This window comes from Typopeltis vanoorti, chromosome 1 (genome assembly GCF_054136105.1).
Source record: "Typopeltis vanoorti isolate ZY-2024b chromosome 1, IOZ_Tvanoo_1.0, whole genome shotgun sequence".
Classification (NCBI taxonomy): domain Eukaryota; kingdom Metazoa; phylum Arthropoda; class Arachnida; order Uropygi; family Thelyphonidae; genus Typopeltis; species Typopeltis vanoorti.
Genome location: NC_143549.1, coordinates 44408298 through 44432205, shown reverse-complemented (window position 1 = coordinate 44432205; position 23908 = coordinate 44408298). Strand labels below are relative to the sequence as shown.

The following is a 23908-nucleotide window of genomic DNA, read 5'->3' as shown; positions in this document are numbered from 1 at the left end:
GGGAAGAAGGTACTTATTCACATTTGATTAGAAAGGTCTGTATATGGCATTCTTGAGAAATGCATCAGGGGAAGACTGTTCCATAATACAGCAGTTGCAAGGATGAAGGAGAAGAAACTGTTCTGTGAGTTTCAAGGTGCACTGTGAAGGAATGTTGAGCAGCAGCTGCATGTGTTCCAACGAGCTTAGTACTAAGTGGGGGAATTATTGATGCTATTTCAGATGAAAATTTTCCATGGAAATATTTGTAGAATGCACACAGTGCGAAGACCAATCGTCTGAGCATAAGTGCGGGGGGGGGGGGGGAGAAGTGAACTGGTAAGAGATGGGACTGATTAACAAGTCTGATTGGAGCCCCAACCCCATATGTGAGAGCAGTATTCAATGGTTGGGCTGATTTGAGATTTGTATAAGGTTAACAGTTGTTCAGGAGTAAAGTAACATCTTGAGCGAAAGAGAAAACCTAGTTTTTTTAGAAGCTGAGGATGCAATGGTTGTTATGTGTTTATGCCAGGAGAGGCTTGATGTCAGGGTAATTCCAAGAAGTGAAATCTCAGATTGTCTGGAAATTTGGGTGTTGTCAAAAATAATACTGGGAGAAGATGCTTCTTTTTTTATGAGAAATAAGAGAGTACTGGGTTTTATTAGCATTGAAATTGACTAGGTTATCTGAACTCCATTGGAGGATGGCTTGGAGATCAGAAATGAGGGCAGTGGTAGTTGATGTTCTATAGGTTGAGGTGAGTTGTGTGGAGTAAGGGTTATCAAAAGAAAAGGAGGAGTGCAATGTGCTGTCATCTGCAAAACTGTGTATTGAGTTGGAGGTCAACTGAAGTAGATCATTGATTAAGAAGAGGGTTGATGAGAGACAGAACTTATGGAACCCCAGCATTAGTTGAATGGAGAGAGGATAAGGAACCATCCACTACCACACAGTGTGCATCTAGACAAAACTGGCAATCCAACTACAGAGGTCTTGAGATAGACCAAATGTTGGTGGATTGCTTAGTAAGACCTTGTGCCAGACCCGGTCAAATGCAATAGAGATATCAAGTGCTACACCACTTGAGATTTGCCAAACTTCTCCATGGCATTTGTTCAGAGATGGGTGACATGTGAGCAGATCTCCTGTTGATCGGCAGCAAAAGAATCCATACTGGTGGTCGTTTAAGAGACGGGTACCTTCAGGGTAGTGTCCTGGCAAAAGGGTATAGTGGGCATTGTATGTTGGGCATCTGGAATGGTTGTGGGACATTTTCCATTTTCAATTATGCATGCATTGGAAGCAAAGTGCGATTCCAGGAGGTTGGCCTTTTCTGTAGGTGATGATGCAATAGAGCCATCTGGGTATGATAGGGGTGGGAATAGTGTTGGGAAGAAGTTACGACCAATTGCTTTGACGAGAAACCAAAAGGCTTTATGCAAGAACTTTGCTTATATTTGGGTAAAGATTAAAACAAAAATATAATTTGTCAACTATAAATCAGAGCATTTTTGGTCAAATATAATTACTCCAGCTATATTTCTGCATTTCCGGCATATGACTTTTTTCCCTACCTTTTCATTTTATCAATATCAAGCATTGATATGTATTACTGATTTGCATTCCCCATGAATATTTGCTACCACTATTCTGTCACTGCTTGTTTCATTCAACAGGTTTATAAAGTGCTTACTCCAGACATAGAATATATCTTTAGTTTTCACAACATATTATTGTATTCCTTTTACTATACACTTACCTTTATTTCAAGTTTTTTTTAACCAAGTTCTAGAATGTGTTTGTCACATTCCTGATATTTATCTTCTACATTCTTATTCTTACCAGTCTTCTCATGATTTTTGTTTACCTACTTTGCACACAACTTAACTCCATTTTTCTCAGTATTCTCTTAGGGCATCTGCTGACTTATCTGATAACATTTTCTTTTCCAGAACTGCCATAATGGAATTCTGATTTTTCTATCAGTGTAAACTACTTCACCCTATACCTTCCTAAATTAATGATTTCTTCAGTTTGCTACAAACTTCAAAGTTTGATTCTCATTTTCAAACCCCCCCCCTTTTTTCTTTTTTTAACAACATTTGTATAACAGTCTGTAATTTATCTCTAATGCCTTTAAATCTTTTATATATTTTTATTTTCAACATGATATTCACTTTTATCCTGCTGAAAACTCAAATCCCCATATATTCTTGTGTCTTGAATCAGTCTGAAGATATAACAGCAAACTTTTTTTTTTTTCATCTTCTCCCCAGGTGAATTTGTGCACAGTTTTTATGTTCAAACGTGGTATTAGTGAAATCCAGCAGACATTTAGTTATCAGCTTAATTCCTTTTGTCCAAATTTTACCAAACATTTCTGTTTAGACCTCTAACAAGAACCAACTTTTGCATGCCATATGGCTTCTCTAATGACTCAAAAAAATCCTTTACTTCTTCCTTCGAAGAACCTTCTATGAGACCACAGGCACAAATAATTTTCATCATACAATTCCCCCATTTTGAAATTAGCTTGCATACCTTTGAGTATTAATGGAAAGGAAATCAAACTTGCAGAAGAATTGGAAAAGTACTAAGTGGACATAATTGGCATTACTGAAACAAAAACGGGTAAGAGCTTATTAAATAGTAAGCATAGGATGCTATTTTCAGGCAATAATGGTCAAGGAAAGGAAGTAGTAACAATAGCATTCCACATCGAACGAAGATAAATTTCTTGATTGGAAGGCAGTTTAAATTAACTGTGTGGGCAAACTTCAAAATGGGGAAATTGACAATGAAACTTATTTGTGCCTATGGTCCCACAGAAAGTTCTTCTAAAGAAGAAACTTAAGAATTTTAACTTATTAGAACAGGCAGCTGATATTAAGAAAATGGAAAAAATGGTCCTTGTTGGAGAAGATCTGAACAGCACAATAAGAAATGAATCCCACCAACAAGGCATATAGAAACATTTGGGAAAATTTAGAGAAAAGGGTAAAGCTAATAATAATGGTAAGTATTTACTGGACTTCTATACAGGACATGGACTAGTCATTACTACCGCCATGTTTCAACAAAGATGTGCACAAGTTCATATGAAGAGAAGACAAGAAATAAGAAAGCCTCATTGATCAAGTCACTGTTGATAGTGATAACATGCTGGTTCAGGATACAAGAGTATACATTTGATTCGAAATTGAAAATGACCATTACTTAGTACTAAGCAGGATAAAAATGGATATCACATTGAAAAGAACAGTATGTAAGAAAGTTTTACATTATATAAGGGTAAGCAGCTTTTACAGGTAAATTGTAGACTCGACTATACAAACATTACTGAAGAAAAAATTAAACAAATTGAAAACAAGAACCAACCTTGGAGTCTAAGTGGAAAACTCTAAAGAACACATTGATTCAGATAGAGAGCTTTGTGGTAAAGTTGTTTCCAAGGATAAAAAAATAACAGTACCATGGTGGACACAAGAAGTTAAAGCAGTTTCTGGAAAAGAAGAAAGCATACCAAAAGTTCTTAATTAAATAAGTCAGCAGATGCCCTAAAAGAATACAGAGAAAACTGCAAGAGCCAAATTATGTGTAAAAGATAGATGAACAAAAGTCATGGAAAGACTGGTAAGAGTATGGAAAATATATATCCATACTGAGCTCTCATAGTAACCCATCTACTGTATAAAAAAAAGGAATAAAGCTGCATGCGAGATTATAGATAAATTTCTCTACTAAGTATTCCAGGTAAGATTTATGCAAGCATACTTCAAAAGAGGTCTAGTAAGATTGTGGAAGAGAAACTTTAACAAGACGTGTTCAGGTAAAATAGAGGTGGTCAAGATCAGATTTTTATTTAAGACAAATAGTTAAGAAATTGTGGGAATATGACAAAGATCTGTACTTAAGTTTTTGTAGATCTGAAAAGGCATATTAGATGCCCAGAGAAAAGCTTTTCAAATCACTTCAATTGTATAGGATGAATGGAACATTATACAGAGCCCACACATAGTCAATATTTAACTTGTCAAGTCAATAGTTTGAATGAAAGGAAATACAGGAAGATGTGTAAAATCAGAGGCGAGACAAGGATGCACATTATCTCCACTCTTATTCATCATCTATATGGATCACATTATGAAAGAAAGTAGCATCAAGCTGGATGTTAGATTGGAGATGTACTCCTAAACACATCTAGTACAAGTTTCCAGGATTCACTAACTAAATATTGCTAAATTGAATAATAGCTGTAACAAATTTGGCATGAAAATCAGCACTAAAAAGACCAAAACAATGAAAATAGAAGCATAGTAAACAGCTACATCCTGAATGGCAATTCCTATAGAACAAGTAAAATATTTCAGCTATTTAGGCACAGTTTTTAGTGAAGATTAAATTTTAGTGCAAGTTAAATCTGGAAATAAACAGAATAAGAAAAGCTGGCATTGTGGGTAGCCAGCTGAATAAATTTATATGGAATAAGAAAGAAAATAGCCTAAACACCAAATTAGAAGTATACAAGACAGTGTTGAAACCAGTTTTAAGTTATGGATCTGAGAGTTGAGTTAGAAATAAACACTTGATCAAAGATTAAGTGTTTATTACATGTCTGAACACATTATTAAGGAGGAACTTGGCATTTGTTTGCATTCAAGAATGTGTGAGGAGGGCTAATCTTAAATGGTATGGTTACTTAAATAGAAAGAGAGGAAAGGTTAGCAAAACAGATGTTTGATACCAAGATGGCAGGAAAGAGACCCAGAGGAAGACAGGTCTGGTGGAGTGATTCAGTCAGAAGTGCCTTAGAAGCACAAAATGTTAGATATGACAATATTGGAGTGCTCACAAGTTATATTGTGATATATTGCTAATCAATGAAACTCACCTGAGGCCTGCTGACACTCTGAAAATCAGAGGGTATCAGATTTAAAGAAACGACACTTGGGTATAGAGGTGGAGCCACTGACTGATTTGGAGGAAACTTCATAAGAGATTAATAATAATGTAAACTTAATCATGTAGTGCTGTCATAGTAACCTAAACACTCCTTGGGGGAGGGGGAGGGGGTACATATCAGGAAATCGATGACTTATTTGAAATTGTTTGGCAATCAATTAGTTAATTTTCATGCTTGGTGTTGAATGTTATCATTACTCTTCTCTGATTGCTATTGTCCAAATATAACATCTTATTGTTTAGTAAGATTTCATCTGTGTTGACTTATTTTCTGTTGGTGCATCTTCAATTCTGATGATATTGAAGTTGTTCCAGTAGTTAACTTTTCACTGTCTTCCCTCATTCCTGACAAAAACATGGGATTTAAACAGGAAATGCCACAGCCAGCATGAAATTTCATCCTGTTGTACCATCATGCTTGTTTCTGGTTTAAGCCAATACAGAATACCATTTAAATTATACTTGAAAATTATATTCTCATTTAATCCTTTATCCAAGCACAGGCAGACAAAGTTTGTGCATGAAGTATCTTCACAACTAAGCTACTAAGTATATAACAGGCTGTTGATCTTACATCTACTGTCCTATATACCATAATACAAAACAGACCCTTCAAACATGTATGCTGCTATGTATTAAGGAAAGGGGTCACTACTCATAATAATCTGCAACTTTTGAATCTGTCATTTGAAACTAGGTTTGTCCACATTTGCCTTATCCATAATATGGGAGTCGAATGAAGTCTGTAGTATGAGAAGAAAGAGAACTGATAATGTAATCAATACACTCTGGGTGCTGATGAAAAGAGTACATATTTTTGGAAAAAAATATGTACTCTTTTATATGTACTTGGTTACTGTTTGGTGAAATATATTTTTTTTATTTGTTTTATGAAAAACTTAAATTTCTATTAGTAAAAAAAACTATTATAGTCAATTCTTGAATACAGTAATATTTAAAAATTTTACTATGAAGACCATATGCAAATGCATTCAGAGAACTTACTTCACTCCAAATTTCACCTTCTTTTTCTCCACCATCAAATCACAGATGTAGCCCACAGAAAACATTTTTAGTAATCTAATATCTTGACTTCTGACTTTAGAGAAAAGCTGCCAGTCACTAAAAGTAAAAAAGCAAAAATTCAAATATATTCTATAAAAACTATATTATAGTTTTTCCATATAGAATATATAAATTCTATATGGAAGATTTTACAATGTTACTATTGAAGAACGTGCAGTCTTGTGATTTCAAGCACTTTCCCATCTGTAATAATATTTAACTGTCTAGAATACAAAAATAAAAATATATAAATTTATGTAATATTTTTAGATCAGTATTTTATAGTAGATATTGGCGACACTGTTAAATAAAATTGGTGGTATAGTCTTTATTATTATTATGCGATATTCTTTCAAAAATGTTCTTCGTTACGGCACCTATGCATAATAGAAAAATGACATCGATGTTGACTGATTTCAATGTGTGGAATTTAGTGCCATGTAGCACGTATGTAATGTATTTGTTGCCAAGAGTGAATGGTTTGTGGTATGGGAGCAAGAATGGAGAAAATATCTGTTGGAAATGTTTCTTAAGCAAGCATAAAATATGCAAGTCATGTCCAGAGCAAAAGAATGACGTGACTGATATGAATATAAGGCAGGATTATGGAAGTGTTGTGGAGAATGTAGCAGAAGCAGCAAATGACAGTGCACGAAATACAACTGAGAAATGCAAAAAAAATTGCATGCTTACATGGAACTACTTCACAGCACAAAACATGAGCTCACCCAACTGGAGAAATGATTGGTGTGTAATACAAGGACAGAGAATGAAAAAAAGAGTAAATGGGGGAAAAAAAAAAAAATTGGGAGAAAAGAGATAGTATTGTATAGGGATTCGATGAAAAGAGGTATATTTAATGAGAAAGTGATGAAAGCATCTTTTTCAGGTGCAAAGATTGAATGTTAGTGAAGTTTTGCAGAAGAAAGAAGCAAACGATTTGTTTTTGGAGGCACAAATGATTTGAAAGCTGAGAAATATGCAATGAGAGAAGGTATAAAAAAAAGTTGTTAGAAGAAGCAAAAATGAAGAGTAAGAAAGTAAAGATAGTAATTCTGTCCTTTCTTACCAAAGGACAGTAAGAAAGGACAGAATTGAGAAGGACATGATTGCCAATGAGAAGATTGTGAAGGAAGAATGGCATGCAGTTTATAGATGTGTGGAGTGAATGTGATGGATGTAAGGACCTGTACCTGCCTGATGGACTGCAGTTAAATGATTTTGGAATTAGTGCTTGGAGAAAGTGTTGTTCAATGATAAACTAGAGATATTAGGGGGAAGCAATCAAGCATGTGACTAGCACCCCTAGACAAATGAGCACAGGTGCAGGAATGACCACAGAGAGAGCAACCCCTGGGATAGATGAGTACAGGAATGATTGTGAAGAGCTGAGTGCAGTTTCCCAGGTTTCAAAACGGAATGGGCTACTAATGACCTTACGTAAAAATAACTGTGGACCCAAGGGAATGTTGAACTGCATGTACACAAATGCCTGAAGTATCAGAAATAAAGGAGAGGAGTTTTGAGCATTGATCAGCTCAACTTGGCCAAACGTGTGGCGTAAGCAAGACTTGGTTGTCAGATAATGATGTAGTCACAGGGATAGAAAGTAACAGATATTGTATTTTCAGAGAAAGAGAAGAAATAGGCAGGAGAGGAAGGGTATTATTAATGATAGTTAAAGCACTTCAACAAAAATAGAAATTAAGAAAGACTGTAGATCTGATTGGAATGGTTCAATTGAGGCTGTCTAGTGTGAGAGAGGCCAACAGGACAACATATTGTTGGTTGCTTCTATAGACTTGGAGGGTCCAGAAGATGTTGAAGACATCCATCAGCAGATTAACACAATGAGTGCAGGCTGAGCAATTATCATGGGAGACCTCAACTATGGTGATATAGAATGGAAGGAGGAATGGGCTTGTGACAAAATGGAATTCATACAGCTACTAAAGGATAATTACCTGAAACAGCATGTGATGATGAGGATCTGGGGTTTGAGAGCACTTGATCTGATAGCAGCATCAGAAAATCTATAACTACGGTAGCAACTCTACCTCCGATCGGGGAAAGTGACTATGCAGTCTTGTCCTGGGAGGTTGCTCAACATGTGGAAATTTCAGTCAAGAAAGACAGCCTCAAATGAAACATTTCCATCAGATCTATAAGAAAGGGTTTATATGAAACTATAAAGCTAACGATTATGACAAACTTAAGAGGCATATTGTTATTAGTGCATGAGAAGCATTCAAGGATTGTTTGATCAAAGCAATATCAGAGTGCATACCCAGGATCAGGAAGATAAACTAAGTGGATGACTAGGAATATAAACCAGGAGATGCAAAAAAAGGACGCACTGTGGAAGGAATATAAACAAAGTGATCACAGCATACCCATGAACATTATAAAGCACCAGCAAGAAAGATACCTAGTATGGTAAGGAAAGATAAAAATCAGATTAAGAGAAAATTAGTTAAGCAGGTTAAAGTAAATCAAAAAGTTTTCACTATGTAGCAAGTAAGAGAAAGAATGATCATGGAAAAATAACTAATATGATATCTTTCCATATGATGGTAGGAAGGTGACAGAAGCAGATAAAATAGTTCAGTTACTAAGTGATCACTTTGAAAAGAATATATATCATTCAGGTGGTGACTTTGCAGTTACTGAGGCAACAGACTGATGTGAACATTGAGGCAGATGAACTGGAAGTATTCAGTATATTAAAAAATACCAATGTGAATACAGCATTGGGTCTGGTCAGTATGTCAGCTCGTGTGCTATGGGAACATGCTAGTGAACTGGCAGTGCCTCTGAGGAAGTTGTTTAATCTAAGTCTTAGCTTTGGCAAGGTTTCAAGGGAGTGGAAAGAGTATAAGATAGTTTCATTACATAAAAGTGGCTCCGAGAGTAGCAAATTACAGCCCAATTATATCTCTGGAGTGGTGGTGGTTAAAGTATTGAGAAAGTTGGTTAAAAGTAAAATTCAGGAATGGGTGGATAGGAATATGATATTCTATAGGGGCAGCATGGCTTTGTAAGAAGTAGGTCCTGCCTCAGTAATTTATTCACATCAGAACTGGATAAAGGAAATGGATACACGTTGATACTGCTGGACTTTGCAAAAGGCATTTGATAGAATACCACAGAAAACTATTACAAAAGCTGGAGTATATAAGAATGGATATGAGGCTAGGATCATGGACAGGGGGAAGCTAATAGACATCAGAGGGTAATTGGTGGAGTGGAATTAAAGCAAATGAGGATGACTAGTGGAGTGACCCAGGTCTCTATACAGGAGCCACTATCCTAATTTGTACATTAATGATATAGCAGAAGATTGAAAAAGGATATTCAGTTGTGTGCTGATGATGCAGAACTAGAGACAATAATTATTGTCCTTCCCAGTAGTGTAGGCAAAGGACAATAGTTGTCAATTCAACGTTGTAAAATGCAAGGTAATGCAATTATATTAGGATGAAAAGAATACACATTCGGTATCATATTGATACGAAAGGATCTGGGGATGATGGTGGATATTGAAATTCAGAGGACATATTGCAAGATTTCACAAAATAGCTCAGAGGATTACTTGGATGCTGAAGACATTGGCAAGTAGAGATAGGGAGGTTATTATCCCTCTTTATAAGGCTATGATTTGGTCCCATGTTGGCCAAACAGATTTGTTCACCTGCATTTCTTGGGGATCGAAAAGTGGAGAGAATTCAGAGTGACCAAGTTGGAGACAAGTTTGCAGAATGTTCCCTATGAGGACAGATTGAGGGTGTGTAGGTTGCAGAGTTTACGAGTAGTTGAGAGTGGAGATAGGATAGACACTTAAGTTACTAAAGGGATTCTATAAGATTGACAGAAGAAATTTTTCAATACATGGAGAGTAAGGGGAAAAAAAAAACAAGGGGTCACATTGGAAGTGGTCTAAGAGTGTGTGTTAGTAAGAATGTGCAGACTAGATTTTTTTTTTACTTGGAGAGTGGTAAATGATTGGATTGAATTGCTAGAAGTGGTTGTGAGCACCCCCCCCCCAACAGTGAATAGGTTTAAGGAGATGTATGATAGGTATTGTGTTAATGGATGTGGATCTCCCATGATGAGTCCTGACTTCATGGAGTACACCATAAAAATAACAAGATGAATGTTTATTGAAACATGTATAAAAACTGAACAAATTTCAAAGTACAAGGTTTGAATTCCAGACTTAAGATTACTACATTTCCAAAGAAAGGATCATATGTTAAAATTATTTAACAATCTAACTTTGATAAGTAATTTGTTGCAGATAAATAACCTACCACGAAGAATGATCTGGTCAAAAGATTAGTCAAATTACAACTAGATAATAAACTTAAAACCAAACATGTATAGAAATCATAAAGGTAATTTTATGATTTCTCTGCTTATGAGATGAAAAACTGAAACAAGGTATGAAAAAAAGAAGCACTAAAGAAAGAAATGTACAGTAGGCTGCAGAGTCCATTAAGGAGGCAGCTTTAGTTTGTGTGTTTTTATCCCACTCATGAAAGGTTATAAATCTATACTACACATTAGCACTGTAAATAGTGCAAAGATTTTTTTTTAATCATTATTTTTTTTTACACACACTCTAGAAAGTCTGTTCTAGACCAAAAGTGGAATTTTTCAAGCTACTTCAGGCCTCTCAGGCAATACAATTCATCTACCATTTAAAAACAATCACAAACATCAATGCCCCAGTGGGATTCAAACCTACAGCCTGTCATTTAGAAAGTGGATAGGTTAACTGCCTGCCCAATCAAGCTGGTAATTAAATTTAGAGTTAAAAAATCAAAACCAAGTGGTAATAGAAATAAACTAAAAGGGGACTACCTTAAGTGAATGACACCTGCAAAAGGTTGCAAACATACAGAACATTAATACAGTGGATGGGCTAAGGGTTAGCAGAATTTTCCTGTAGGCCAAACAAATTTTTCAAGCAAGGTAGCAATCACAAACCAGGTAATGAAATTAGTCTTTCAATAAGGAATTACTGTGTGTAGGCATATTTAAATTATAATACTGGAATTAACTCACAAAATATAATTTATTAGTATAATTTTCATCTGGGTATCAGGCATCTTCAGTACAAAGCTGATAAAGCTTTAACTGACAATTCCAAAAAGGCACCACTTAAATAGCTAGTGTAAGATAACTAAAAAAGGTCATTAAATTTCCTAACTACTTAAAAAATAATAAAATTAAATTAAATAAAATAATATATACACATACACATTTAAAAAAAAAAAGTCAGGAAAGATTAGCTGATTTAAAAAGTATTAATCTTTATTTCTTTATAAAGGCGTTCCATTAGGACCGACTTTTGTGAAGGACTCTCGTCTTGTTTCAATGAACTCTATGTCTAGCGTTGATGGTATGCTCTGCAAGTCCAGACTGTTAAGGTTCAAGGTACTCAACATAAGACATGAGAATAAAGAAACATCAAATTCCTGACATGTACCCTCAAGGGGTGTACAGGATATGATAGTACTACATGAAAAATTTACATCATTACTAACTTCCTATCTACAATTTTCCTCCCAATCAGTCTGTTACTTGTCAAGACTCCAACATAATCAGATCTTATATTTCTATCATCTAAGGCACTTTGTACCGTATCAATCCACCTATATCTTGGTCTTCCTCTGGGTCGTTTTCCTGCCAACCTGACAGAGAGCACTTGTTTTGCTAATCTTTCCTCTCCCATTCTATTTAAGTGACCATACCACCTGAGATTAGCTCTGCTAACGCATTCCTGGATGCTGACAATGGCAAGTTCTTACCTAATATCCTCATTTTTAATATGACATTGCCATTGATGCCATCTGTTCATGCCTCTATTCTTTCTCAGGACTCTCATATCTGCAGTCTCTAGTCTTTGGTCAAGTGTTTTACTTCTGAACCCAGCTCTCAGATTCATAAGTTAAAACTGGTTTAAACACTGTCTTGTATACAGCTAATTTAGTGTTCCAACTAATTTCTCTCTTATTCCATATGAATTTATTCAATTGACTTCCTACCATACCAGCTTTGTTGATTCTGTTGCCTATTTCCATCTTTAATTTACCATCTTCACTAAAAATCGTGCCTAAGTAGCTGAAATGTTTCACTTGTTCCACAGGTTCCCCGTTCACATTTTCAACAATTCTACCTATTTTCATTGTCTTCGGCTTTTTAATACTGACCTTCATACCATATCTATTACAACAGTTATTCAATTTAGTCAGGGAATCTAGCAAACTTGTAGCAGATTTATTTAGAAGTATAACATCATCTGCATAAAGCAAAAAGCTCACATTAACATCTCCAATTCTGATATGTTTAATACCACTGTCTTTCATAATGTGATCCATATAGATAATGAATAACAGAAGGGAATATGTACATCCTTGTCTCACACCAGATTTAACATTAAACCATCTTCCTGTACTTCCTTCAATTCTAACTGCTGACTTACAACTCAAATAAAAACTACGTATTGCTTGATATTGACACGATATAACTGTACCGTATTGAATAGCTTCTCTCTTGGCACATTGTCATATGCCTCTTTCCAGATTGACAAAACTTAAATACAGATCTTTGTTGTTATATTCCCATGCTTTCTCAGCTATTTGTCATAAAGTGAAGATCTGATCCTGACAGCCTCTATTTGGCCACAATCCAGCTTGTTCTTCAAGCTTTTCTTCCACAATTCTTCTCAACCGTTTCTCAAGTATACTTGCATAGATCTTGCCAGGAACACTCAGTAGGGAAATAGCTCTAATTCTCACATTCAGTTTTATTTCCCTTTTTATATATGGGTACTATCAGAGCTCTACTCCAATCATCAGGAATTCATCCCTCTGTCCAGGCTTTCTGAACTATGCAGTGCAGCCACTGTAAGACTTTTATACCACCATACTTCAGCATTTCTGGTCGAATATCATCTACTCCTGCTGCCTTTCCACATTTCAAGCCTTAGATGGCTTTTTCTATTTCAAGTATGGATATGTATTCCTGACTGCATGCCTGTTGAGCATTTTTCTACCACTGTCCTATCGCTGCTTTCATTTAGCAATTTTTCGAAGTAATTACTCCATACTTCAAGGATATCTTTTTCTTCCGTTGTCATGTCACCTTTATCATCTCAAACTCCTTTTACAGCACTCTTTCCTCCATTTCTAAGGTTCTTCAACACCCTCAGAGAATATCTTATCACCTTCTTGATATTTATTTCCTATGTTCTTGCCAAAAGTCCTCCCATGACTTTTGTTTAGCTAGTTTTACACAGTGTTTAGCTTACTTACATTTGTCTCTGTATCCTTTAAAAGCCGACTTATTTGCCAGGAACGTTTGATATGCTTTCTTCTTTTCCTTTACTGCCTCTTTAATTTCCTGTGACCACCATGGAGTTCTGATTTTTCTATCCTAGCAGTCTACCTCATCACATGCCTCTCTAGCTGAATCAATCAGGGTTTTCTTCAAGGCTTGCCACTGAATCCCCAAGGTTTGGTTCCTGTTCTCAAATTCTTTCATTTTTTCTTCAATAATCTTTGTTTATTTTACTCTACAGTTCACATCTGAGAGCTGCTCAACTTTTATTCACTTTAAAACTTTCTTACATGTTATTCTTTTCAATATGAAATTCAATTTTATTCTGCTCAAGACTAAATAGTGATCACTTCCAATTTCAAATTCTTTGTACACTCTTGTGTCCTGCACCAGGGAGAAAACATCACCATCAACAATAACATAGTCAACTTTTCTTATTCCTAGCCTCTTCTCTCCATGTGAATTTGTGCACATTTTTATGTTGGAACATGGTGTTAATAATAACCAGTCCATGTCCTGAGCAGAAATCCAACAGATATTTGCCATTATTATTAGCTTTGCTCTTTTCTCCAAATTCTCCCAAAATATTTATGTATGTCTGACAATCATTTCCTACTCAGCTATTTAGATCCCCAACAAGGACCAACTTTTCCTTTTTCATTGTGTCAGTTGCTTTTTTTAAAGCATCAAAAAATTCCTCTACTTTTACCTTAGAACCTTCTGTGGGACCATAGGCACAAATAAGTCTCATTGTCCAGTTCCCCATTCTGATATTTGCCCACATCACTCTACTTGAGACTGGCTGCCATTCAAGAATATTAGCCTCTTATTTTGTGTTGAATACTATGGCTACTCCTTTTCCTTGATTGTCATTGTCTGAATATAACATTTTGTATTTATTGCTCAGAAAGATCTCATCAGTTTGTCTTTTTTGTTTTAGTCACCAATATTATGTCGATCTGGTATTTATCTAATTCCTCAGCTAGCTCCATTTCTTTGCCATTTAGGCCTCTTATGTTGATAGTACCGATCTTTAACTCTGGTGATGTTGAGTTGGGGTGTGCGCTTTTAGAACACGAAGAAACATGTGAAACTTTACTTCACTCTCCTAACTTAAAGAATCCGATGGTCTACGTCTATCCCCTTTGTGGGAGATAGGAAAGATTAGCTGATTTAAAATGTACTAACTTTTTTTTATTTATTATTTTGTGTGTATTATTTTATTATTTTTTAACGTTAGGAAATTTAATGACCTTTTTTAGTTCTTATATTAGCTATAATTATTGACTTAAGGAATTCACAATGTACAATAGAATATAAATTAACTAAATCACATCCTCTACACTTTCTCAGCCAATGGCTAACACCGCCAAAAAATATTGAGACCAGTAAACCATAACCCTCCCCCCTTCACAACAAGGATTACTCTAAATCAGATTTTCAACCTTTTTCATAACACAGCACACCTAGACTAATTATTAAAATTCTGTGGCACACCAAAAATATATTCTTTTAATTTTTTTGATGATCTGGCAAAAAATAGGCATAATTTTGATTGATTTACACACACAAGAAGATGGAAAAAACCAGACACTAATAAATAAATGCACAAATTACATTATTTCTTTCAATTAATTTGTTTTCATAAATCTCCAGGCACACCTGAAGACCTCTGACGGCACCGGTTGAAAATCACTGCTCTAAATCCATTACCATTCCCTACATCTGAGGCACCTCGGAAAAAATTACCAAAATCTTAAGAAAACATGACTTGACCTCTTGTTACAGACCATAATATAGAAAATTGGCATCCCTTATCTGCTCCACTAAAGACCAACCACTTCCCCTAGACCTACTTGGTGTATACCAGGTCCCATGCAGCTGTAAGCTGTCCTATTTTGGCCAAACAGGAAGGACAGCAAATATCAAAATTTCAGAACACAAGGACTACATCCATTTTCACCAATATAGCCACTCTGGTCTTGCAAACCATGCTCTGGATACACGCCACAGAATACGGTGGAAGAAAGCCACAATAATACACCGTAGCAAGTTCAAGTTTGAAAGACTTTTCATGGAATCAGCCTTAGCCCTAAGAAACATGCCAAACTTCAACAAATTTGGTTGCATGAGACTGCCCCAAATTTGGGAGACATATCATGAGACCTTCACCCCAACGGCCAAGAATACCTATATAGCCCGCTAGAGGGCACCATCGGGACTTTTAGGAGAAACGACAGCTTCCTGCTTCGTCCTCATTTACTGTATGTAGAGCCTGAATGCATGTGTCTTTATTGTAAGTTCCTTTGAAAATGGAAACATGACGTTGCCGAAATATTGGAAATGTATATTAAAGTTTAATTTAATTTATATTCTATTGTACGTTGTGAATTCCTTAAGTCAATTAATAATTATGTATAACCAGCATATAAGCCTTTCTACGAGACTTACATTAGCTACTTAGGTGGAGCCTTTTGGAATGGTAAGTAATTGTTCTATCAGCTTTGTACCGAAGATGTCTGTAATACTGAGATGAAAATTATACTGATAAATAATATTCTGTGAGCTAATTCTAATTCATTTAAGTAATGAAATTCATCTATCACGTGAAAAGTGATTGAATACTAGATATATAAACTAGAAAATATACAAAAGGAATTGATTGGTATGTTCAAAAAGATTCAAAATTGATTGCTGTGTCCATAACATTCTTGTATAGTGACAACAATATCTCCTACAGATGAAGCTATTTTTGTAGGTTGTATTGCAAACAACTTTCTTTTGATTTTGCCATTTTGGATCTAATTTAAATGAGAAATTTTAACAGTGATCCTAATACTGTATTTTATTAAATTAACACAAGATGGAAAGGGTTCATCCCCAATAAAACTGGAATTATAACAGAAAGGAATAGTGAATTAAGTACTTTTGAACTGTTAACTGAATAATGATTAAGATTACTGAACTTCAGCAACCAAAATGTACTTTCAGTACATATTCAGTGTACTGAATATGTACTGAAATGCACATAACACCACTTACAATGGGCTTAACAAGTCCAATTATTTTGCTTTTGCAAAAACTATCATGTTCTGTGACAATTTACAAATTATTCCAAGGGTTTAAAAAGTGTAAGAAATGCCGACTTTCATACATGCATTTCTGGCTTCTATGTGTACACTAAACCAGTGCTTCCCAAACTTCTGGATGTCAAGGACCCCTTTGCAAAAATTAAAATATTTCACGGCCCCCCTCGAAACAAAATCGTAATAGAGAGATATATTATTATTATATTTATTGTATTTATATTCAATACAAAACATACACAGCGAATATTGCAAAAATCAAATGCATATATTACATTTTTGCCTCTTACCGTTTGGTTCTGAAGACGATGCGGGCTGTTCTGGTAAAATATGAAATACTGTCTTTTTTTTTTTTTTTTTGAGTCTGTTTCTGCTTCTTCTGATTGTTCGCGAAATTTTTTTTATATTTTTTTTTATCAGCCACTTATCTTTCTCAGGGTTAAATTTTTTAACGTAAAAAAGATCAAATAATATCACCACTTACCGATACTGGCACACCACAGACTGATAACATGAAATTAGTGAATATTACCTGAATAAGGGAATCCCCGGACCAGGAACATTTTTCTCTTTTGTGACTTTTCTTCCTTTACGGTAATTAAGCCTAACGCGAAACAGACAGCAAAGGCAGGGTGTTAAAACGTGCATATGATTGGTGCGGTATTAACAAAAGATCGCACAACCGAAAGATAAAAGCATAGCTGACAATCGAGTTGAAATGCCTAACTCTTCAACCGAATTCCATATGTGAAACTGCCATAACATTCATTATATATATATAAAACTTAGTTTTAACACTTTTACGAATTTTAACACGTTCGGTTGAATTTTATTGCTGCCTTGGGAAATCGAACTCTCACACAATTAATAACAATAGTTTTTAGTTAGATACTGTGTTTGCCCATGCAAATGGTTTTGTTTCAGCCTATACAGTATAGTTTCTGTATGAGGGGACTATGTGATTCATTAATTAGTGTATTTTTTATACCAGTTGTCTCTAATTGCACTATTTGTTGAGAAATATATTACACAGACTCCTCATAACTTATTCACTGGCATAATAAAAGTACTTGTTTTTATTGCCTCTGCAGTATAGTGGCTGTTAGGGAGGGGTGTTGTTTACCACTGCAAGCGAGTTACTATCTCCCTACATGAACTTGTTTAAGCTTTTTTTCATGTGAAGTATATGCGAAACTTTTATTGGTAACAGAAAACTAGCTCGGATGACAGTGATAATATAAAACGAGTTTTGATATGTATATAAAGTCAATATCAACAGTCCCTGATTACGAACGCGTGATGAAAGGGACAGGAAGATTTGGAGCTTCCATGGAGGGCATCCAAAGTAAATACAATTAACCACTGCTTTGAAATGAAACATATGAATAAGCAATATTTACTAATATTCATTAAGCGCCAAAATACGCAGGAAGTAAAGTTTGTGAACCAACACCATGTGTGAATTTTTCCATTAAAATATAAAAAATAACAAAAAAGAAATAATAATAAAAGTTAAATACGTTTCTTTTAAAATAAAAAATCTACTTAGTCTTAAAACATTTTAAATTTGTTTTCATTATTTCACGGCCCCCCTCAACAAAACCCACGGCCCACAGTTTGGGAAGCGCTGCACTAAACAATTATGTCTTGCCTATTTTTGCCACTTAAAACTGAAAATCTGGCAAATTTTATTAGAGATCCTGTACTAACAAGTAACAGACTAATTTGGAGGAAAATTAGTGACAGGAGAATAGTAACAATGTAAACTTAATCCTGTAAGATTGTCACAGTAGTCTGTACATCCCTTGAGGATACATACAGGAAATTGATAATAGAAACTATTCAAAACATTAAACTAAATACACAAGACAGTGTTTAAACCAATTTTAACTTGTGGATCTAATAGCTAGGTTAGAAATAAAATACTTCATTAAAGACTAGAGATCAGATATAGTTCTGAGTAAAAAACTGGTGGAATTAACAGATGGCATCAGCAGTAGAAGCATGTTAAACAAGATATTAGAAAGGAACTTGATGTTGTTAGCATTCAGGTATGAATAGCCTAAATGAATAACCTGAGCTAATCTAAGTCGTATGGTCCCTTAAAAGAGAAAAAGGTTATCAAAACAGTGTTTGATGTTAAGATAATAGCTGAAAAATCAAGATCTAGGTGGATTAATGCAGTAAAAACTGCTCTAGAAGAGAATATAAGATGACAATACCGATAAGTGAGACTGATTAGGAGGAAAATTGTGCTGTTATATCTTATTAACTTCTTGAGGGTACATATCAGGCAAATGGTGCTGCAACCAAATATAAATTACAAGAAAAAGTACCTTAAATTTAATATTAAGCATCAAGTTAACTTTATGGCTGAAAGGAAACTTCTTACAGACAAGAATTTTCTAACCCCCCCCCCCCACTGCAACAACCAGATCTATAGACAGCAATCTATTTTTTTGAACTGAAATTTACTTCTTAGCCTTTTCTAGCATCAAGAAGTCATGTGTTGTAGTTTATTTGGTCCCATTAATCTTGGTATCATCTTTAGGTCAAGGCATTACTTTTCACCTGTCCAATAATGGTACTAATCCTAATCCCATTCTGACCAATCTTAGAACACAGTTCTTCCATTTGGAGTGGTGCACAAAAAATTTAAAAATTCTTCTACCCAACATATGAATTGGTCCAAAGCTAATTAAGAACCCTCTCTCTCTCACACACACACCATTTCTGCTTTACACCTTTTCTACATATACCTTCAATAATGTTCCATGGAAGCACCATTTGCCCCTCCCCCATGCCTGCTAAGTTTACGATAACACAAGACAGCAAATGGCTAACAGCCATCATGAAACTATACATTAGCTCTGTCATTCCTCTGCTTTTTTCACAAACTAACACAAGCAGCTGCTATTCCATTGAATGTTCAGCTCCAAATCTACTGACCAGCTTCTCTTCATCTTACTTCTGTTTTTGCAAAAACCTCGCTATCTTCCCCAAAGACTAACTTTTAGCTGTTCAAGGAACACTAACAGATTTGTTCTATTTTAATCTATTGCTTACACAGCACTGTGATACTCCTATAAGATTGTCAGAGTAGCCTGTACATCCCTTGAGGATACATACAAGAAATTGATAATAGAAACTATTCAAAACATTAAACTAAATACACGACACAGTGTTTAAACCAATTTTAACTTGGGGATCTAACTTCTGCCTATTTTCATTGTCTTGTTATTGATGGCCTTTATACCAAATCTGTTACAAGAGTTATTCAATTTAGTCAGAGAATCTTGCAGACTTGTAGCAGATTTATTTAGAAGTATAACATCATCTGCATAGAGTAAAAAGCTGAGATTAACATCTCCAATTTTGATATCAGGTTTAATACCACTTTCCTTCATAATGTGATCCATATAGATAATAAATAACAGAGGGGATAATGTTCATCCTTGTGTGACACCTGATTTAACATAGAACCATCTTCCTGTACTTCCTTTGATTCTAACTGCTGACTTGCAACTCAAATAAAGACTAAGTACTGCTTGTAATAATATATTTAGTTTAATCCTTTATTCCAGTGAGAGCAAACAAAGTTTGCACCTGAAAATATCTTCAGGACTGAATATAGTGTTGTACTATCTTACCTGGATAAGTAGTACAACACCAGGCAACTCTTATCAAAGGTGGAGCAAGCTACCAACACTCCTATCAATACTTTATTAAGTATTGCTTGATATAATGCTCCACTGACACCATACTACTGTGGTACTTTGAACAGCTTCTCTCTCTCTCGGCACCCTCTCATATGCCTTCTCCAGAAACTTAAATACAGAATTTTGTTATATTCCCACAATTTCTCAACTATTTGTCGTAACGTGAAAATTGGATCCAGAAATAGAGTCAGCCTCAATTTGGCCTGAATCCAGCTTGTTCTTCACCAAGTTTCTTTTCCACAATCCTTCTCAACCATTTCTCAAGTATACTTAAATAAATCTTACCAGGAACACTCAGTAGGGAAATACCTTTGTAATTCTCACGTTCAGTTTTATTTCCCTTTTTATATATGGGTACTATGAGAGAGCTCTACTCCAATCATCTGGAATTTATCCCTCTGTCCAGGCCTTCTGAACTATGCAGTGCAGCCACTGTAAGACTTTTATACCACCATACTTGAGCATTTCTGGTTGAATATCATTTACTCCCACTGCTTTTCCACATTTCAAGCTTTTGATGGCTTTTTCTACTTCAAGAATGAATATGCCTGATTGCATGTCTGTCGAGTGTTTTTTTACTACTGTGCTGTCATCCCTGCTCGTTTCATTTAGCAATTTTTCAGAGTAATTACTCCATACATCAAGGATCTCTTTTTCACCAGTTTTCATGTCAAATTCCTTTTACAACACTCTTTCCTCCATTTCTGAGGTTTTTCAAGTATCCAGAATATTCAACCACCTTTTTGGTATTTATTTTCTATGTTCTTATCAAAGTCTTCCCATGACTTTCGTTTAGTTAGTTTTGCACGGTGTTTAGCTTTTTTACATTTGTCTCTGTATTCTCTAAGAGCACAAGCTGACTTATTTGCCAGGAAGTTTTGATATGCTTTTTTATTTTCCTTCACTGCCTTGGGGTTGTGATTTTTCTATCCTTGCAGACCTCTCACATGCCTCTCTGGCTGAATCAGTGTTTTCTTCAAGGCTTGCCACTGAATCTTCAAGGTTTGGTTCCTGTTCTCAAACTCTTATTTTTTCTTGAATAACGTTCGTGTATTTTAGTCTACAGTTCACATCTGAGAGCTGTCAACTTTTATTCGCTTTAAAACTTTCTTAGATGTTCTTGTTTTCAGTATGAAATTCAAATTGTATCCTGCTCAAGACTAATGGTGATCACTTAAAATCCTTTGTACACTAGTGTCCTGCACCAGTAGGAAAACATCACTATCAACAATAACAGTCAATGAGACTCTTCTAATTACTTGTCTCTTCTCTCCATGTAAATTTGTGCACATTTTTATGTTGGAACATTGTGTTAGTAATAACCAGTCCATATCCTGAGAAGAAATCCAAGAGGTATTTGCCATTATTATTAGCTTTCCTCTTTTCTCCAAATTCTCCCAAAATATTTATCCCTACTCCTTTTCCGTAAGTGTCATTGCCTGAATATAACATTTTATATTGCTCAGAAAAATCTCACCAGATTGTCTTCTTTTGTTTGAGTCACCCATATTATGTCGATCTGGTACTTATCAAATTCCTCAGTCATATTTCTTTCCACTGAGGCTTCTTATGTTGATAGTACCGATCTTGAACTCTGGTGATGAGGTGGGATGTCTTAAGATTTGTTCCAGTATCTGACTTTTCGCTGTTCGCTCTGGTTCCCTGGCGAAAACAATGGGCACTTTGTTTAACAAGCCGGAATGAAATTCTGTCATGTTGTACCATCATTTTTATATTTTGGTTTAAGCCAATAAGAATACAAATTTGGTCGGCTAAATCCCAAATTTCCAGCCTATCCTCGTTCATTCATTATCCAGGTAGATACCTAACAAGGTGCACCACGAGAAGGTGAGGATTGGACATTAGTTCATTAGCCCTGGTCGGTTCTCTGCATTCCTTTAAAAGGCGATGTAGAGGTCTCCTCACAGTTATACAGCTTTAACCCTTAAGCACCTCCCTTTAAAGAAACACTTGAAAGGAAATTTACCACAGATGATGGCATATCTGCAGCTGGACTGGTTTGTGCAACAAAAAATACATTTTTCCCTCGGAGGAAAAAAGTATTTCTTGTTGCAGTTTCCAGAGAATTGCAAATGATGCATCAGCGTTTATAACACTTCATGGGGAATATGCAGAATAATGTGCAAGTTACATGGTGGTTCTACTCTAATTCCTTCATGGCAATTATCACAACTTTTCAGCATACCCTCGTGCACATGTGTGTGTAATTGCAAACTTTTTAAAGTGGGAATAAAAATTCTCACAGGTAATATTAGTTAGAAAGAAGCAGGGCATCATATATAAATTTGTAAGCATTCAACATTTTTTTTTTTTTTAAATAGGTTTCATTTCACCATGGAAGTCATGTTTAAGCAATGCTGTCAAAGTGCACTATCATATAATAAATAAAAAGTGTGCCACTGATGGAAATGCTTACCTCATCTCTGCAATGGATTCACCAGTATAAGCCGTCTGTTTTCTGCACAGTAAAAAAGTATAAAGTAAGTATAGCTGTTAATAGTTAACTGATATCATAAAATCTAGGAGTGTGGAAACATGAGATATATACAGTATATCTTCCCTGAATATTACTGTTAGTTTCAACTTAGTTAACATCTTATTTTATCAATTTTCAAAGATGTCAGTTTTCTTCATCTTCAAATTAATTACTACATTTTGCTTAGATTAACTATTTCAAATGAATGTCATTTTCAGTACAACAGGACAGCTATCTGGTTGGCTGAGTTAGCACATCTGCTCTCTAACCAACAGGCTGCAGATTGGAAGCCTGTTGTGTATATGGATGTTTGTGACTGTCTTTAGGTGCGAGATGAATTTAATCAGCAAGTGTAAGACCAAAAATAAATAAAAACACATAAAACAATTCAAAAAAAAAAATTCTTAGCTCACCCACAGTACTAATGTACTATAAATTTACAACCTTTTTTTGTGATATGTCTATACCAGTATTGATATATGTCTATATCAATACCAGGCTAAGCAGGCTGTTAATGGCTAAATAACGTAGCTTGCATCTAGGTTTGTTTGCCAGCTTTATTCAAGGAAAAAGCCCAGTTTGCAGAAGGTAAAATCCAGCTAGTTATGTATTTCAATATGACTGACTAACTCACATTTAGTTGAGAATGCCTTTACAAAAATGTTTTGTATCCTAGACAGGAATTTAACCAGATCTATTCAACCAAAGGGCAAGATCATTCTTCTGAGTATCCTATGAAGAATGCCAAAACAATTTCATAAAATAAATTTAGTACTCAAGTGAATGTTGACAAATATCCACCTGTTCCATTACAAATGTTTTACAACATTTGTAATGGAACAGGTGGATAATGCCGCATTAAGAAATTAAAAATAAAATAAGATTAAAAGATCTGTTGTTCAACAGGATACTCCTCGTACTGAATAATGATACTATTCACAAGTGGTATATATCATCTTCATAGGCTTCATGTACTGTTGATTAACATTTCATTAAGGTAACTAATTATAATAATATTAGAAAATGCTTTTCTTTCTTTTCCATTGCATATTTCCAATGGGAAAGTGGGAGGCAGGATGCAAGATATGACAGTCTCAAATGCAATATTTCATGGCATTTCCAATCAACTTTGTTGAATTGCTAAGCTGAAGCAGGACAACGAAGCAGAAGATTATAAGTTGGATCTCACAGTGACCAGTACTGGGACCTGCATTGTTTGACATTTATATCAATGACATTGTCAGTGCATTGA

General features: G+C 35.2%; 1 protein-coding gene across 1 annotated transcript in view; it reads right to left on the bottom strand.

The window, feature by feature from the left end:
- The window catches only part of EDTP (Egg-derived tyrosine phosphatase), a 451026-nt gene that overhangs the window by 233946 nt on the left and 193172 nt on the right, over positions 1–23908 (bottom strand). The window contains exons 7-8 of the mRNA XM_090399919.1: positions 22597–22638; positions 5951–6067 (exon numbers count right to left, since the gene is read on the bottom strand). Coding sequence (XP_090256045.1) covers positions 5951–6067; positions 22597–22638 — 159 coding nt within the window. The remainder of the gene's footprint in view (positions 1–5950; positions 6068–22596; positions 22639–23908) is intronic.